Raw genomic sequence first — 20109 nt, forward strand, 5'->3', positions numbered from 1 at the left:
ATGGTCAATTTCTGCGATTGCGCAGAAATAACACAGAGCTACAAGACTTTGTGGAACAGGCAGGAGAACTTAAACAGCGGCTTTTGGCTCGAGGGTACAAGGAGAAAAACCTAGATCTTGCCATTAGCAAAGCCACCATGAGGGAGAGGTCTGATTTGGTAAAAAGAAAAAGAAAAACATCTATGAAATCTACTAATGCATCAGGAGTTTTCTCCTTTGACTATTCCCCCATGGCCAAACAAATCAAATGGGCCTTTAGCAAAAATTGGTCACTCTTGCTTGAGGACCCAGTATTAAAGGAGAACTTGCCACCCAAACCTCTAGTGGCTTTCAAAAGGGCACCCACTATAGGTGACGCCTTGGTGCACAGCGATTTTCGGACAAATTCACAGCGTACTTGGCTGAGCGGGTTCTCTTCTACAGGCAATTATCGATGCGGCTTTTGTAAAGCCTGCCACCTTATGAAAACCGGCAGATCTTTCCAATTGGGCTCAATTTTACATAACATTTCTTTTTTTGCTACCTGCAGAACAAGTTTTGTAGTTTATGCCCTTTGGTGCCCCTGCCAACGTTTCTACATTGGCAAAACCACAAGAATGGCCAAGGAACGCATTTTAGAGCATGCACGCCTGTTGCCCAAAGGCAAAGGGTGCCCAAGGATAGTGGATCATATGGCAACTGCACATCAGAGTAACCCCGATTTGCTCTCCTTTGCAATTATTGATACCTGTACCACCCCTCGCAGAGGTGGTGACAGGAAGAAACTCCTGCTCAGACAAGAATCGTTTTGGATTCTGCGCACCAATGCGATGGGCGCTCTAGGCCTTAATGACTACATAGACCTTGCTTGTTTTCTCGAACCTTGAACTCACTACTCCTACTCTTGCTACTCTTTGTTGCCCCATAAGTTTCATCTTGGCAAAGTAAGTTTTCACTAGTTCTATGTTTTTCATTATTATGTCATTTTTGGGCCCCTCTAAGAGTGAGGATTTAGTCCTCCCCTCTTGTTCGATAGCCCCCTTTTTTAATATCCTAACTAATCCCAATATCCCACAATTTTAAATTGACTTTGATAATGTATGATTAAACTCATTACTAGTTGCCTTTTTGTTTGCCATTAGGCATGTTTGCCAATTGATGAACTGCCTTTTATCTCTCCCTTAGGTGACCTCTGGGAGCCCTCTACTATTTTCTTGGCACACTCTCTTTCCATAAGTGTATCTTGTCACTCCTTCTTCTTTTCCGCTTCCTCACTTTTTCACTCATTCTCTCCTTCACTTTCACACTTTTCCTTTTCTTTCACGCGTCTTGATACACTTCATACTTTCCACCCTAGTTCACCTTTGATCCTGAGCTGCCTGCTAGTACAGCCCCTAGCCTACGGACTAATATAGCCCTGACATGAGAGGGTTCCTCCATGTCTTTCAGGCTGTTACATCGCGGCTTTCAGCCGTCTGAGTTACTAGCCCGATTCATTGGGCTGCTGTTCTGCGATTTGCGCTACTCCCCTCCCTTTTCCTCTTGTTCACAATGGGTCTCGGGGGGGAGTCCCGCTCGCCATGGCAACATGACGTTTTCGTTTATACAGCATTTAACTTTTAGCTGCACGGAGAGGAGAGGCGTAGCCCTAGACGGCTGAGCTGCGCGTCATGAGTGACGCGCGCCTGCTGCCTTTGTGGTCTACCACGCCCACCTCCGGTCTTCCCTATGCAGTGCTTGCCCAGACCTATCATAGTGAAGTGGGTGGATACTTACAGCGGAACGGAAGTGCGCGCATGAAGCGCATTTAACGCCGCTCCTGTTCCAGTCATTTGTGCACTTACCTCAGAAGAAGCCAGGCGTTTTTGCCCTGCGAAACGGTCGTTAGGCCGTGCACCCTTTTGGCGCCCACACCTGCTACCCCCCACCATCCAGGTACAGTTTTTGAGCACAAGCAATGCAACTTTGCCCTTGTTTCACCATTTGTCAGCTATCAGCAATGTGTTGTTATGCTTTGATGGACATGTTTTTGCACTGCTCTATTCTCAGTTATTAAACTATAGTGCCAGACTTTTTCCGCTTCCTCCCATTTTTACTCCATAGACTTTGTCTTTTGAGTCTTGAGCACATAGTTTCTTGGATGCTTGTTCACCTGACTGTCATATACAGCATCTACCGAGTGCCTGCCAGCTTCTTCATCCATTTCTCAACCAGCTTTATGCACTTTTGGTATTGAGCACCGGATATGTCTCTTTCTGGAGAGGATAGTCCTCACGAAGATATTGACATTGCTGATCAGTCAACCAATGTACACGGTGACCACGTCACCGCGGGGAGGTCAGATCTAACCAGTTTTTTTTCCAGTACTGGTGGATCCAGCAGTTCGAATTGTATTGTGGGCGCCAAGGTGCTGGAACTTAACCTGGGGAGATTGTGCGAAAGAGAAGTGGGCGTCTTCTGGACGGTCACCACCTTGGAGAGGTATAGGGGAGAGCAACTAGTGGCTAGAGGATTCAGGAGATACCAGGAGCCATCTGAATATAAGCAAGATCCTCAATTTCTAGAGACCTGGAAACAGGAGTTTTTGGCACATTCAGCTCGCCTACAAGACATAGTTCTGAACAGGAGCAAAATCGAATTGGATTTGTTGACAACTGCCATAGCCGAGAATAAAGCAGAATATCGAAAGCTCGTCACAGAAGAACACTTTAAGAAGGCCATTGACAAAATCGATAAAAAATTGGCAACAGTGCAGGATAATATTAAGGCCCGAAAATTACATAAATTCCTCCGTGACAGGGAGGATTACAAGTTTGGACGTATTTTTTCATGGACTCAAGTGCCAGGCTCACGGCCCAAAGGAAAACCTAATATTCCAAGGAAACCTAGAGGTTACTGGACTACAGACTCTGAGTCAAGTGGGGAGGACACTCCCAAGACACATCCCAAACGACGCCCTAAAAAACATCCCCCAAACCCCACAGACGCCCCTTTAGGCGGCGCATCAGGCGGGGGAGAGGAAGAAGCAAAAGACAACAAAAAAGTCACTTGGGAGGACAAGCCGAGAGGAAAGGGAAAGAAAAGGAAGGCGACATACTAGCCGAAATGCCTTCCAACACAAAAACCAACTTGGTGAATTTAACCACAGTGGAATTACCGATAGGGGTAGAGGGACTTTTGAACAAGGGTCTGAACTTTTCTTTGACTCAACAGTTTGATTATGCTCGATTCAAAGTGGATCTTTACAAAGGGGTCAGAAAGCTGAATATCCAGCACCATTTTGGACATATGAGGAATGAAGAAACTCTTTCCCTGAGAAATCTCCAGCCAATGGAAAAATCTATCGTAGGCCCGCTGGGCTTCAGCCCAATGGGATTCCTGAACGACAAAGAACTTGGAGAGATCTCTGCCCTTAACGAACTCCTGGCAGATTCAGCTTTGGTTGAAGTACCATCGCATGACATCAGGAAGTTCAAGCCATGTAGATCTACTACACCTTTTCCAACAACAGCAGGCTCGTGTATTGACCTTTTCGAGAAACAAATCGACAATGAGATCAAAGCCCTTGTCTACCCCACAGAACCACCTAACCTAACTTCCACTGAGAGCAAGGCCCTCCATTGGCTTAAAAATCGCCCTGACCTCACAATTCGTAAGGCAGATAAAGGAGGGTCTGTTGTGGTACTTTCCACAGAAAGCTATAAAGCAGAAGCTTTACGACAGTTATCCGATACAACTACATACAGACCCCTAAGAGGAGACCCCACTGTGAGCTATCAAACTGCTTTGAGGTCGCTCCTTCACAGGGGGGTAGATAATGGATGTCTTACTCCTGCTTTGGCTACTAACCTGTTACCTTCTTTTCCAGTGAAACCAGTGTGGTATTGTTTGCCCAAGATCCACAAGTCCGTGACCGATCCCCCGGGCCGACCCATTGTGTCGGGCATGGGATCGGTCACGGAGAGACTGTCCAGGTTTCTGGACCACACTCTCCGGCCACTCCTCACACACGTACCGTCACATCTCAGTGACACCATTGACGTTTTGGAGGGCCTTGGGTCCTCATCGTGGTGCCCAGGAGATCTGTTGGTGACCATAGATGTCACCAGTCTCTACAGTAGAATTCCACACCCTGACGGCCTAAGTGCCGTCAGGATGTATCTCGATAGAGAGAAAAAAGACAGCACCTTCAATGATTTTGTGTGTGAGTGCCTCGAGTTTGTCCTTACACACAATGCCTTCCTGTTTGGTGACGTTTGGTACCAGCAGATCTCGGGCACCGCAATGGGGACCCCAGTAGCTTGTACTTACGCCAACCTCTTTTTGGGTGCATGGGAGGAAGTCTACGTCCATTCTGCCAACAACCCCTTTCGATCGGGCCTGAGAGTGTGGTCCAGATATGTGGACGACGTCTTGGCTTTCTGGTCGGGAGACGTTTTACTCCTGAAGTCTTTTTTGGAGTACCTCAACCATAATGACGTGAACATGCAGTTCACCATGGAATGGTCAAGTGAAAGTATTCACTTTCTTGACCTTGAGCTGACCATCACACATGAGGGAGTCCTAACTAAAGGCTACCGCAAGCCCACAGCCTCTAACACTATCTTGCACTCAAGCAGCTATCATCCCAAACATGTCACCGAGTCCCTCCCCTATGGTCAATTTCTGCGATTGCGCAGAAATAACACAGAGCTACAAGACTTTGTGGAACAGGCAGGAGAACTTAAACAGCGGCTTTTGGCTCGAGGGTACAAGGAGAAAAACCTAGATCTTGCCATTAGCAAAGCCACCATGAGGGAGAGGTCTGATTTGGTAAAAAGAAAAAGAAAAACATCTATGAAATCTACTAATGCATCAGGAGTTTTCTCCTTTGACTATTCCCCCATGGCCAAACAAATCAAATGGGCCTTTAGCAAAAATTGGTCACTCTTGCTTGAGGACCCAGTATTAAAGGAGAACTTGCCACCCAAACCTCTAGTGGCTTTCAAAAGGGCACCCACTATAGGTGACGCCTTGGTGCACAGCGATTTTCGGACAAATTCACAGCGTACTTGGCTGAGCGGGTTCTCTTCTACAGGCAATTATCGATGCGGCTTTTGTAAAGCCTGCCACCTTATGAAAACCGGCAGATCTTTCCAATTAGGCCCAATTTTACATAACATTTCTTTTTTTGCTACCTGCAGAACAAGTTTTGTAGTTTATGCCCTTTGGTGCCCCTGCCAACGTTTCTACATTGGCAAAACCACAAGAATGGCCAAGGAACGCATTTTAGAGCATGCACGCCTGTTGCCCAAAGGCAAAGGGTGCCCAAGGATAGTGGATCATATGGCAACTGCACATCAGAGTAACCCCGATTTGCTCTCCTTTGCAATTATTGATACCTGTACCACCCCTCGCAGAGGTGGTGACAGGAAGAAACTCCTGCTCAGACAAGAATCGTTTTGGATTCTGCGCACCAATGCGATGGGCGCTCTAGGCCTTAATGACTACATAGACCTTGCTTGTTTTCTCGAACCTTGAACTCACTACTCCTACTCTTGCTACTCTTTGTTGCCCCATAAGTTTCATCTTGGCAAAGTAAGTTTTCACTAGTTCTATGTTTTTCATTATTATGTCATTTTTGGGCCCCTCTAAGAGTGAGGATTTAGTCCTCCCCTCTTGTTCGATAGCCCCCTTTTTTAATATCCTAACTAATCCCAATATCCCACAATTTTAAATTGACTTTGATAATGTATGATTAAACTCATTACTAGTTGCCTTTTTGTTTGCCATTAGGCATGTTTGCCAATTGATGAACTGCCTTTTATCTCTCCCTTAGGTGACCTCTGGGAGCCCTCTACTATTTTCTTGGCACACTCTCTTTCCATAAGTGTATCTTGTCACTCCTTCTTCTTTTCCGCTTCCTCACTTTTTCACTCATTCTCTCCTTCACTTTCACACTTTTCCTTTTCTTTCACGCGTCTTGATACACTTCATACTTTCCACCCTAGTTCACCTTTGATCCTGAGCTGCCTGCTAGTACAGCCCCTAGCCTACGGACTAATATAGCCCTGACATGAGAGGGTTCCTCCATGTCTTTCAGGCTGTTACATCGCGGCTTTCAGCCATCTGAGTTACTAGCCCGATTCATTGGGCTGCTGTTCTGCGATTTGCGCTACTCCCCTCCCTTTTCCTCTTGTTCACAATGGGTCTCGGGGGGGAGTCCCGCTCGCCATGGCAACATGACGTTTTCGTTTATACAGCATTTAACTTTTAGCTGCACGGAGAGGAGAGGCGTAGCCCTAGACGGCTGAGCTGCGCGTCATGAGTGACGCGCGCCTGCTGCCTTTGTGGTCTACCACGCCCACCTCCGGTCTTCCCTATGCAGTGCTTGCCCAGACCTATCATAGTGAAGTGGGTGGATACTTACAGCGGAACGGAAGTGCGCGCATGAAGCGCATTTAACGCCGCTCCTGTTCCAGTCATTTGTGCACTTACCTCAGAAGAAGCCAGGCGTTTTTGCCCTGCGAAACGGTCGTTAGGCCGTGCACCCTTTTGGCGCCCACACCTGCTACCCCCCACCATCCAGGTACAGTTTTTGAGCACAAGCAATGCAACTTTGCCCTTGTTTCACCATTTGTCAGCTATCAGCAATGTGTTGTTATGCTTTGATGGACATGTTTTTGCACTGCTCTATTCTCAGTTATTAAACTATAGTGCCAGACTTTTTCCGCTTCCTCCCATTTTTACTCCATAGACTTTGTCTTTTGAGTCTTGAGCACATAGTTTCTTGGATGCTTGTTCACCTGACTGTCATATACAGCATCTACCGAGTGCCTGCCAGCTTCTTCATCCATTTCTCAATTAGAGGGCAGGCAAGCTGGTAAATATACACAGCATGATGCAGAGCTTGCCTGGAGGGTCCATGGGCAAAAATCTGTCTAGTCTCTCCCCCTTGTTATAGTGACTGCATGTGTGGATAAGGTGTTAAACAAGGTGAACATTTTTTGACAGTCCCTAGACTCCAGGAGGGCTGCGTTCTGACTTGTGTGAGAGACTGGCAGGGACAGGAGTCCTATTACAGGCAAGTAGCCTCTGTGTGATGTGGGACTGCAATACAGATAATGCTCCATCTCAGGCTATTCTCAATTACTCTCCACTCCTCTTCTCTCTGGGCTAGTGCACGCCAAAATCACAATAGCAATCGCTAGCAATTAGTGAGTGCGATTTTCAGAGCGATTTCTGAATGAATCGCTCAAAAAAATGCTACATGCAGTATACCTGCGATTTTGAAAAAATCACAATGCTGCTGTGGGAACACCCACATAGGGTAACATTAGCCAAACGCTTTTCAAATCAATGTTGATTTGAAAAACGCTCAGAAGCCCTCTTGGTGTGCACCAGCCCTCCCTCATTCACCTTTGTTTCCCTCTTCCCCTAGTGCTGGCTGGCTGTGTCTTCTTGTCATACAGGAAAGCTAAATAAAAGTGCAATCCTGGTGAGGCAAATTATTATTATTTAGTATTTATATAGCGCCGCCATCTTCCGCAGATGCATATATCCCTGCATCATATGGGTATCGCTTGCGCTATGTGACATGTGACATATTCCACTGAATTGTCCAAACTAAGTCCATCTCCCGTTCCTCTCTCCGGGAATTGTGCCAGTGCTGTCCCCTGTTCAAATTTGCTACTTCCAGAAGCCCTCAGAAACACTTGTGTCCTTGAGTACTTCCAAAGATAGGCAGCTCCGTAATATGCCAGCGCACTTTTGTGCATCGCATGCCGCACACCCGCACGCGAATCGCCGGTGATGTAATTTAATAGGAAAACCGCAAGCGTTTTGTGTCTTGCAGTTTTCCATGCGTTTTCGAATGCGTCATCGCATAAAAACCGATGTCAATGCTTACCGGCATTGACATGGTTAAAATCGCATAGCGCAAACCGCGAACGATTCCGCGTGAAAAACCGCATGGAAACGTAAACGAATCCGCACCCGCATGCAGATTCGTTGGCGCGATTTTCGCGTCAAAAACGCAACGCACAAGTGGAAACGTACCCTAAAACAAAGTCACCCAATAACCAACTGTGTTAACTTTGGGGTTCTTGGCATCAGTAATGTAAAAATGGGAGCAGTTTGAATCTCTCCATTGAAAACAATAGGTAAAATTTGATTGGGTGTTGTTCGTCCAACACACAGTTTCAACATTTTACACACCCCTTCCCCTGTGACATTGTGATTAACTATACAAAGTATTTGGACTCTGACATTAATACTTTCATGAATGGCAGCATTTTTTTATTATCCCACTGAGTAGAAATTCAAAGCTATGAGAGTGACAGCAGTTGGAAAATTTAAACTGTCGCTTTCACCTGCCATAAGGCAGTTTAGTTGCTGATGATGTCAGGTGGATGAGATGGTCCAGAGGGTAAATGTCACTGCCTGCTAATCACAAGGTTAGCGGTTCAAGTACCACCCAGGACATGGGCAGATGGCAACAAAAAAAAAAAAAAAAAAAAGAAACTCTCTGAGCCAAGGACACCAGTGTTTTTAGGTCACTGTTTTTTTTTTTGACACAGCATAGCACAGACTATTTTACACTACAAGGTGAATGACCCTTTACTGAGCCCCAGCAGGTCCTCACACTTTAACCACTTCACAACTGAGGTGTTTTACCCCTGTAGCACCAGAGCAATTTTCACCTTTCATCACTCCTTCCATTCATTCGTCTATAACTTTGTCATTATTTATCGCAATGAAATGAACTATATCTTGTTTTTTTCGCCACCAATTAGGCTTTCTTTAGGTGGGACATTATGCCAAGAATTATTTTATTCTTAATGTGTTTTAATGGGAAAACAGGAAAAAATGTGGGGAAAAAATCACTATTTTTCAGTTTTCGGCCATTATAGTTTTTAAATAATGCATGCTACTGTAATTAAAATCCATGAAATGTACTTGCCCATTTGTCCCCTTTATTACACCGTTTAAATTATGTCCCTATCACAATGTTTGGTGCCAATATTTTATTTGGAAATAAAGGTGCATTTTTTCAGTTTTGAGGCTGATTTACAATTTACAAGCCCATCATTTATAAAGTAACAGTGTTATACCCTCTTGACATAAATATTTAAAGAGTGCAGTCCCTAAGGTAACTATTTGTGTGTTTTTTTTATGCAAATTTTTTTTATTACCCCAACAAAAAAAAAATGTGGAGTGTGGGAGGTAATGAGTTAATGTAAAACTATATACAGTGATGTGAAAAACGATTTGCCCCCTTACTGATTTCTTATTCTTTTGCATGTTTGTCACACTTAAATGTTTCTGCTCATCAAAAACCGTTAACTATTAGTTAAAGATAACATAATTGAACACAAAATGCAGTTTTAAATGATGGTTTTTATTATTTAGTGAGAAAACAAACTCCAAACCTACATGGCCCTGTGTGAAAAAGTGATTGCCCCTGAACCTAATAACTGGTTGGGCCACCCTTAGCAGCAATAACTGCAATCAAGCGTTTGCGATAACTTGCAACGAGTCTTTTACAGCGCTCTGGAGGAACTTTGGCCCACTCATCTTTGCAGAATTGTTGTAATTCAGTTTTATTTGAGGGTTTTCTAGCATGAACCACCTTTTTAAGGTCATGCCACAACAGTTCAATAGGATTCAGGTCAGGACTTTGACTAGGCCACTCCAAAGTCTTCATTTTGTTTTTCTTCAGCCATTCAGAGGTGGATTTGCTGGTGTGTTTTGGGTCATTGTCCTGCTGCAGCACCCAAGATCGCTTCAGCTTGAGTTGACAAACAGATGGCCGGACATTTTCCTTCAGGATTTTTTGGTAGACAGTAAATTCATGGTTCCATCTATCACAGCAAGCCTTCCAGGTCCTGAAGCAGCAAAACAACCAAACACTCTACAGCTTTAACAGTTTATTCAGGGCCGGATTTAGGCCGAGGCCGTCTAGGCCATGGCCTAGGGCACCACAGGGGGAAGGGCACCAAAGCAGCAGGCTAAACTGGTGCAGCATTTGCAAGCTTGACAATGCTGCAATGCAGGAAGATCAGGCGAGCGCCTGACTGCGGCACACTGCTGCTAGCCGCAATCAGGCTACCTATACTAGAGGGAGGGGGGGGGGGAGGGTTCATCTGGCAATCTATACTGGAGGGAGGAAGGGAGGGGTTCTCTCGCAACCACAATATAATTTGAGTAAGATAACGTATATCCATGAGTAAGATAATGTAGATCCAATCACTACACGCTCCATTCGTGGCTGGCTGATCACGGATCCCCGCTCTGTTTAAGAGCAAGGAACACGTGCGCATGCGCGCTTGCGTTCTCTGCTAATCTCCGCCCTCCAGGACTTGACACCAATCGGCGTTCGGCGGTCCTGGGAGAGCCACTCTGCGGCGTAAGGCTACATACACACTTGAGATAAAAGTCTTTGGAAAAGGCAAGATCACAGACCAATTTTACCCCCTTCCATGTAGTATGAGAGCATACTCTACACAGTCTATTCTATTGAGCTGAACTCACCATCAGATAAAAATCTTTGCAAGATGCTGCACACAAAGATGCTGTACACATTCAAAAGATCAGTATCTGCAAAAGATCTGTTCCTGCAAAAGATCCGTTCCTGCAAAAGACCCGTTACTGCAAAATGCATTCATAGGGCTCAATTCTGGTAGCGTTTAGTAGATAATTACCTCATGGAATTTGATTTACCTCATGAGGAAAATAAACTTTTGAATTCTGGTAGTTTAAGTAAAGTTTTACCTCATGTAATTTCATGAGGTAATTCATGTGGTAATTTTCGACTAAAAATGTGTGGTATTTAGAAGTGAAATACCTCACACTTGAATTCTGAAGAGAAATAAGGGGCGTGTTTGCATGTCTTTTACCTCACATAATTAGACCTACCTCTACCACATGATAAATGTAGTGCTGTGACAGAATTGTGATATCTGTCACATAACATGGAGCCTTTTCAGCTTGTCCTGTGTTCAGGACCCCCATATTTTGCTGAAACAAGTTAAAGTGACCTGACCAACAAATCCCCTCCCAGCTTCCATTTTGTTTTAAGATAGAAAAAGTGCTCCAAACCCTGTACAATCCTTCATCTGCTGCACCCCCCCCCCCCCCCCTCCTCAACATTACCATTCCCCAACCTCTGGTTGGAAAAAAAAGTAAAAATGCTCCAACCCACAGCCTCTATTTTTAAAAAAATTAGGTAAAACTGCGGCAAGCACCGATTTCCCTTCCCCCTCCTCCTCTGGTTAAAAGTGCTCCAAGCCCCCCCCCCAGCAGCCTCTAAAAGTAAAAGTGCTTTAACCCACCCCCCCCCCCCTCCAGACCCCCAGCCTCTAAAAGTAAAAGTACTCACACCCCCAGTCTCTAAAAGTGCTGTTCCCTCCCCCAGCTTTTAAAAGTGCTCCGACCCCTCCCCTCCCCCCCAGCCTCTAAAAGTGCTCCTACCCCCACCCCCAGCCTCTAAAGGTAAATGAGCTGGATTTTTTTTTTTCCTTTTTATAATGGATACTTATACATTTACTTTTCATGGGTTGCTACATAATCAAATACACCTTCCCTCCTCAAAAACAAACATCTTCCAAAGACTATCCTAACTTATGGAAGACAATTAAAGACTATTACTTATTTGCTGCAGGCTTCCCACTGAAATACCTCATGTTTTACCTCACTCTATGCATTTACCTCATGTTTTACCTCATGTTCGGAAATGGAGAAAAATCTTTCAGAATTGATAAAAGAAGAGGAAAATACCTCATGAGGTATTTTACCTACAAAAATGTATTTACCTCACATAGCTAACAGAATTGAGCCCATAGTCTGATATCTGCAGATCCTCATACACACCTTGTTTAACAGACATTCATCTGCAGATCATCTGCAGATCAGATCCACCAGGATGGATTTTCAGATCTGCAGACACTGACGTATTCAGACGGGGGTTCTGGATGTATGGAACACCCCCCTGAGACTCCTGTACAGCTACATAAGGTATGTCACAGGTTGAAAAGTTTTTGACAGTCCCTAAACTCCAGGAGGGCTGCCTACAGCTTGTGTGAGAGGCTGACCATCCCTTATATCCTCCACACCCTTATGGACGGTATACCTATATCCTTCCCCTATTCCCACAACCCCGTCACCATGTTGTTAATGTTTTGTTTTTGCTTTGGCAATGCTAAATGTATTTGGTCCTGCCAATAAAGCTTTTTTGGATTTGGCTGGCAGGGACAGGAGACACAGTACATGCAAGTAGCCTGTGTGATGTGGGACTGCAATACAGATACGCTATCTGCTCTATGGCCTGGTGCACACCAAAAACCGCTAGCAGATCCGCAAAATGCTAGCAGATTTTGAAACACTTTTTCTTATTTTTCTGTAGCGTTTCAGCTAGCATTTTGCGGTTTTGTGAAGCGTTTTTGGTGTAGTAGATTTCATGTATTGTTACAGTAAAGCTGTTACTGAACAGCTACTGTAACAAAAAACTCCTGGCAAACCGCTCTGAAGTGCCGTTTTTCAGAGCGGTTTGCGGTTTTGCTATACTTAACATTGAGGCAGAAACGCATCCGCAATCCAAAATCTGCAGCAGCCCGGGAGTATGCGTTTCTGCAAAACGCCTCCCGCTCTGGTGTGCACCACCCCATTGAGATACATTACCCAAGCGGATCCGCAGCCGCAAGTGGATCGCAAACCGCAGCGGAAACGCTCCGGTGTGCACTAGGCCTATCTCAGTCTCTCCACTCCACCTGGTGGGCAATCTCCCCCCAAGTCCCCTTTCATTCAGTGATTTAGGGCTGGTCCGGTGTCTAGTGTATTCAGGTTTGTTGTTGTAAGGTAATGCAAAATACTAGGCTAGGTGATAAAAGTGCAATTAGAGGGCAGGCAAGCTGGTAAATATACACAGCATGATGCAGAGCTTGCCATGAGGGGCAAAAATTTGTCTGGTCTCTCCCCCTTGTTATAGTGACTGCATGTGTGGATAAGGTGTTAAACAAGGTGAACATTTTTTGACAGTCCCTAGACCCCAGGAGGGCTGCTTTCTGACTTGTGTGAGAGACTGGCAGGGACAGGAGTCCTATTACAGGCAAGTACAAACTCTTAGATAATGCCGCGCACGATTAAAAAGTACTCAATAAAAAGTCCAAGCTGCAAACAGTGTCCTCTGTGTAGACGTTGCACAATATAGATAGTCCAATACTGCTGCGCTTGTATTCCACTGGTGTCCAATACGCTCTTGTAGGGAAATAAACACAAAGAGGGAACATAGGGTGTAACGTATGAACTATTTCACCCTAGCATATCATATAGAAGTACTTCACCGTAAACCTCAGCGCGTCCGCCGGCCTGGTGTAGCAAAGTCCTTACTTCCTGAACGTATGTAAGTGCGTCCAAGCTCCGCCCTAAAGTTTCGTCACGGGGCGTGACTCATCAGGGGCGTGACTCATGATATGCTATGCAAACAAGAAATTACATTGTAAGCAGAATTTTAGCAGGGTTTATATGTTTTAATAAACTGGATTACGCAATGTTCAATTTTACATTGGCTCTAGGACTCCTCTGTTTGGCAATGGCTGCCGGGGTCTATGCATGATAGCTAGAAATGTGAGGGTAAGCGGCCACTTCATAGGGAGAGGTGGAGGCTGCTTTCTGGCACGTTTGGGACCTATTCACTTGCTCTGGTAGTGTGTGAAGTTACACCAGGGTGAAATAGTTCATACGTTACACCCTATGTTCCCTCTTTGTGTTTATTTCCCTACAAGAGCGTATTGGACACCAGTGGAATACAAGCGCAGCAGTATTGGACTATCTATTACAGGCAAGTAGCCTCTGTGTGATGTGGGACTGCAATACAGATAATGCTCCATCTCAGGCTATTCTCAATTACTCTCCACTCCTCTTCTCTCTGGGCTAGTGCACGCCAAAATCACAATAGCAATCGCTAGCAATTAGTGAGTGCGATTTTCAGAGCGATTTCTGAATGAATCGCTCAAAAAAATGCTACATGCAGTATACCTGCGATTTTGAAAAAATCACAATGCTGCTGTGGGAACACCCACATAGGGTAACATTAGCCAAACGCTTTTCAAATCAATGTTGTTTTGAAAAACGCTCAGAAGCCCTCTTGGTGTGCACCAGCCCTCCCTCATTCACCTTTGTTTCCCTCTTCCCCTAGTGCTGGCTGGCTGTGTCTTCTTGTCATACAGGAAAGCTAAATAAAAGTGCAATCCTGGTGAGGCAAATTATTATTATTTAGTATTTATATAGTGCCGCCATCTTCCGCAGATGCATATATCCCTGCATCATATGGGTATCGCTTGCGCTATGTGACATGTGACATATTCCACTGAATTGTCCAAACTAAGTCCATCTCCCGTTCCTCTCTCCGGGAGTTGTTCCAGCGCTGTCCCCTGTTCAAATTTGCTGCTTCCAGAAGCCCTCAGAAACACTTGTGTCCTTGAGTACTTCCAAAGATAGGCAGCTCCGTAATACGCCAGCGCACTTTTGTGCATGGGCAGTATGGAGCCACCTGTATTCGGAAGCACTCAAGGACATAAGTGCTTCTGGACCTTTCAGGAATCCCCCCCCTTAAAAATCCTGCGTTTGCCCCTGGCAGATGAAGCCTGTTAAACAAGGTGTGTATGAGGATCTGCAGATATCATAGACTATGAATGTATTTTGCAGGGGCGGATCTTTTGCAGATACTGATCTTTTGAATGTGTACAGCATCTTTGTGTGCAGCATCTTGCAAAGAAATTTGATTGGTTGGTGGCTCCACCCACTTGCTAACCCTGAGGGCATGTTTCCACTAACGCGAATTCGCATGCGTTGTCTACATGCAAATTCGCATAACCAATACAAGTGGATGGGCCTGTTTCCACTTGTCAGGAATTCTGTGCGGTTTGCTGTGCAGAAAAAATCTGTACGGCAGACCCGTCACAATTCGCATGCCGCACACCCGCACGCGAATCGCCGGTAATGTAATTTAATAGGAAAACCGCAAGCGTTTTTGTCTTGCAGTTTTCCATGCGGTTTCGAATGCGTCGTCGCATAAAAAACGATGTCAATGCTTACCGGCATTGACATGGTTAAAATCGCATAGCGCAAACCGCGAGCGATTCCGCGTGAAAAACCGCATGCAAACGAATCCGCACCCGCATGCAGATTCGTTGGCGCGATTTTCGCGTCAAAAACGCAACGCACAAGTGGAAATGTACCCTAAAACAAAGTCACCCAATAACCAACTGTGTTAACTTTGGGGTTCTTGGCATCAGTAATGTAAAAATGGGAGCAGTTTGAATCTCTCCATTGAAAACAATAGGTGAAATTTGATTGGGTGTTGTTCGTCCAACACACAGTTTCAACATTTTACACACACCCCTCTCCTTCCCCTGTGACATTGTGATTAACTATACAAAGTATTTGGACTCTGACATTAATACTTTCATGAATGGCAGCATTTTTTTAATTATCCCACTGAGTAGAAATTCAAAGCTATGAGAGTGACAGCAGTTGGAAAATTTAAACTGTCGCTTTCAACTGCCATAAGGCAGTTTAGCTGCTGATGATGTCAGGTGGATGAGATGGTCCAGAGGGTAAATGTCACTGCCTGCTAATCACAAGGTTAGCGGTTCAAGTACCACCCAGGACATGGGCAGATGGCAAAAAAAAAAAAAAAAAAAAGAAACTCTCTGAGCCAAGGACACCTGTGTTTTTAGGTCACTGTTTTTTTTGACACAGCATAGCACAGACTATTTTACACTACAAGGTGAATGACCCTTTACTGAGCCCCAGCAGGTCCTCACACTTTAACCACTTCACAACTGAGGGGTTTTACCCCTGTAGCACCAGAGCAATTTTCACCTTTCATCACTCCTTCCATTCATTCCTCTATAACTTTTTCATTATTTATCGCAATGAAATGAACTATATCTTGTTTTTTTCGCTACCAATTAGGCTTTCTTTAGGTGGGACATTATGCCAAGAATTATTTTATTCTAAATGTGTTTTAATGGGAAAATAGGAAAAAATGTGGGGAAAAAATCACTATTTTTCAGTTTTCGGCCATTATAGTTTTTAAATAATGCATGCTACTGTAATTAAAATCCATGAAATGTACTTGCCCATTTGTCCCCTTTATTACACCATTTAAATTATGTCCCTATCACAATGTTTGGTGCCAATATTTTATTTGGAAATAAAGGTGCATTTTTTTTCAGTTTTGAGGCCATCCCTAATTACAAGCCCATCATTTATAAAGTAACAGTGTTATACCCTCTTGACATAAATATTTAAAGAGTGCAGTCCCTAAGGTAACTATTTGTGTGTTGTTGTTTTTTATTCAAATTTTTTTTATTACCCCCAAAAAATGTGGAGTGTGGGAGGTAATGAGTTAATGTAAAACTATATACAGTGATGTGAAAAACGATTTGCCCACTTACTGATTTCTTATTCTTTTGCATGTTTGTCAAACTTAAATGTTTCTGCTCATCAAAAACCGTTAACTATTAGTCAAAAATAACATAATTGAACACAAAATGCAGTTTTAAATGATGGTTTTTATTATTTAGTGAGAGAAAAACTCCAAACCTACATGGCCCTGTGTGAAAAAGTGATTGCCCCTGAACCTAATAACTGGTTGGGCCACCCTTAGCAGCAATAACTGCAATCAAGCGTTTGCGATAACTTGCAACGAGTCTTTTACAGCGCTCTGGAGGAACTTTGGCCCACTCATCTTTGCAGAATTGTTGTAATTCAGTTTTATTTGAGGGTTTTCTAGCATGAACCGCCTTTTTAAGGTCATGCCACAACAGTTCAATAGGATTCAGGTCAGGACTTTGACTAGGCCACTCCAAAGTCTTCATTTTGTTTTTCTTCAGCCATTCAGAGGTGGATTTGCTGGTGTGTTTTGGGTCATTGTCCTGCTGCAGCACCCAAGATCGCTTCAGCTTGAGTTGACAAACAGATGGCCGGACATTTTCCTTTTTTGGTAGACAGTAAATTCATGGTTCCATCTATCACAGCAAGCCTTCCAGGTCCTGAAGCAGCAAAACAACCAAACACTCTGCAGCTTTAACAGTTTATTCAGGGCCGGATTTAGGCCAAGGCCACCTAGGCCATGGCCTAGGGCACCACAGGGGGAAGGGCACCAAAGCAGCAGGCTAAACTGGTGCAGCATTTGCAAGCTTGAAAATGCTGCAATGCAGGAAGATCAGGCGAGCGCCTGACTGCGGCACACTGCTGCTAGCCGCAATCAGGCTACCTATACTAGAGGGGGGGGGGGGAGGGTTCATGTGGCAATCTATACTGGAGGGAGGAAGGGAGGGGTTCTCTCGCTACCTATACTGAAGGGGGGGAGCTGGTGACAGTGGCCTTGGGCGGTAAAGAGTACAAATCCGGCCATGCCTATAATCATTTCGCAAGATAGGTCCCTTAATCGATCAAAAACAGATCGGCATGCTGGAAATTATTGCCTGATTCCCATGAACTGGACGGGAAACTAAATTGTGTGCCTAGCATTAGACATAGTTCACCACCTACTGCTGCTAGATAGATTCTGAAATCTATTGGTATTTGAGACACTGTTTGGTCTACCTATGTGTCCAACAACTACTTTGAGATCTTCTAATGTGAATTTCTTTTACTTGCCATTGCTGATGTTTCACAAGGCTAGGTCAATGGCCCTGTTCTGTTCTCTAAATATTCTCCATTGACAAAATAATTTCCCATTTGGTCTAGGAGCATTTGTATGCAGATTTACTTTAGAAGTCCAACCCTTACTTCTCTCCCTCACCCTCTGCCTGCTGGCAATTTGTGCTGGTTGATTGAGACTGGTTAGTTGAGTACCGGATAGCTTTTTTTGACGTGCCCTTGTAATTATGCTATTTTGTATATTTTTCTTAAATCAGCTTCATTTTAACATAAAACCTAACAATCGGCAATTAACACTTTACAACAGGCTCCAAGGGTCAGCATAAGACTAAATCAAAGTACAATACTAAAGGTGGCCACACACGATACAATAAAATGATCCGATTTTACGTCAATTCGATAAATATGAGAAAAATTGAAAGCTTTTTCTTTTCATTGGACTGAAAAATCCGATCGTTTTCCCGTTTTTTTTTGTTTTTTATCGATCATGTTACATTACTTGCATTATTATGATTTTATGCGTTTATTTGATTTTTTTTTTTTTTTTTTAAATCTCTTTTTAATGTAGGTTCCCTGGTCGGTCAGCGACTTTCTGATCATCCTGATGTGAGAAAAATTGGATTTACAGGATCCACCCCAATAGGAAAACACATCATGAAGAGGTACAGGGAAAAGCAGGGGAGTTAAAGCGGATCCGAGATGAAAAATAACTATAACAAGTAACTTGTCTATATATCTTATCTAAAGTTTAGATAGTTTACACAGCAAATCTAGCTGCAAACAGCTTGAATAGAACATGATTATTTCTTCCTGTGATACGACAGCAGCCATGTTGTTTGTAAACATTACACAGAGGCAGGCTTATCTGCGTCTTGAGCAAAAAAATCTAATCCCCCCTCTCCCTCCCCTCTCCCTCTGAAATCTCTGGCTAGTAATACCTCCCCCTCCTCCTGCCCAGACTGAGCTCCCATGAGCCCTTGCTACTGTCTGAAAGTGCCTTGGCTTTCTGAAAACCTGTGGGCGTGGGTTGTTTAGTTTATAGGGAATTAAAGTATTAAAACAAAAACAAAAAAGTATTTGGCTTAAGGAATGCCCTATGAACAATAGGAAAGGAACACTATTATGCAATGGGTAAAAGTTCATCTCGGATCCACTTTAAATATTACCCAGCAGTGAATGTCATCCTAGGGTGTGCATACCCTGCTCTGAGGGTCCCTTGGCAGATGGCCGGGGATAACATAGGATTCATTGCCTGTAAAAATGACATGGACATGCATAGACAAATAGCCTGGGTTGTGACATCACAGAGTGGGTGGGGTTACATACTGTACCAATATACAGCAATATATGGATATAGGCAGTGTTTCTCAGAATCAGAATCAGAATCAATTTTATTTCGCCAAGCATGACTGGGTCAGGCCCGGAATTGGGTTTGGCACAATGGAGCAGTACATAGAAAGAAAGGCAGGAAAAGGGTTAGAATGATACAATCAATATATAATAATAATATAATAATAATATAAGCATACACGAATATACAATTCAACAATTAGATATACACAGCCGAAGTCTGCCGCTCCTATGCGGGTGGTAGGTCGCTGATAGGGGATGGTAGCATGTTAAGGGAGTTCAGGAGGCTAACGGCCATCGGGAAGAAAGAGTTCTTGTGTCTTGTGGTCTTGGTGGGGATGGCCCGAAGTCTCGACCCAGTGGAAGTGGGGTGAAAAAACAATGGCCTGGGTGAGAGAGGTCACTTGCAATCCTCAGTGCCCTGGCTCGCAGTCTAGTGTTATATAGGTGGTCTAGTGGTGGCAGAGGTCTCCCAATTATCCTCTCCGCCGACCTAATGATCCTCTGTAACTTGTGCCTGTCACTGGCGGTGGCTCCCGCATGCCAGACCAAGATGGCGGAGCAGAGGATCGATTCAATGGTGGCAGTGTAAAAGCATGTTAGAATCTCCTGAGCCATGCCGAACTTTCGCAATTGGCGGAGGAAGAAGAGTCGCTGCTGGGCTTTCCGTTGGGTTGACGTGATATTGACTCTCCAGCTGAGATCGCTGGAGATGGTGGTGCCCAGCAGGCGAGCGCAGGGCACTCTGGTCACCTCGGTGCCATCGATGTAGATGGGAGGTGGGGTAGGTGCCGACTTCCTAAAGTCAATTATAAGTTCGACGGTTTTGGCCGTGTTGAGCACCAGGCTGTTCTCCTTACACCAGTGGCATAGTCTTTCCACCTGCTGCTGGTACTCCCGGATGTTGTCCTTGGTGACGAGGCCAACAATGGTGGTGTCATCCGCAAATTTAATGACTTTGATGGAGTCTGCCGTGGATCTGCACTCATTTGTGTAAAGGGAGAAGAGCAGCGGGGACAGGACGCAGCCCTGGGGTGCCCCTGTGTTTGTTAACGCTTCTCGTGAGTAGATGTCCCCCAGCCTGACAACTTGGGATCTGTTAGAGAGAAAGTCAGTGATCCATAGCCGTAG

At 44.5% G+C, this 20109-nt stretch overlaps 1 protein-coding gene across 2 annotated transcripts in view; it reads left to right on the forward strand.

Annotated features, from left to right (window-relative positions):
* The window catches only part of ALDH1L1 (aldehyde dehydrogenase 1 family member L1), a 206773-nt gene that overhangs the window by 175536 nt on the left and 11128 nt on the right, over positions 1-20109 (forward strand). For both annotated transcript variants that reach the window (XM_068253079.1, XM_068253078.1), the window contains exon 17: positions 18197-18290. In XM_068253079.1, coding sequence (XP_068109180.1) covers positions 18197-18290 — 94 coding nt within the window. The remainder of the gene's footprint in view (positions 1-18196; positions 18291-20109) is intronic.

Source organism: Hyperolius riggenbachi, chromosome 9 (assembly GCF_040937935.1).
Source record: "Hyperolius riggenbachi isolate aHypRig1 chromosome 9, aHypRig1.pri, whole genome shotgun sequence".
NCBI classification, from domain to species: Eukaryota; Metazoa; Chordata; class Amphibia; order Anura; family Hyperoliidae; genus Hyperolius; species Hyperolius riggenbachi.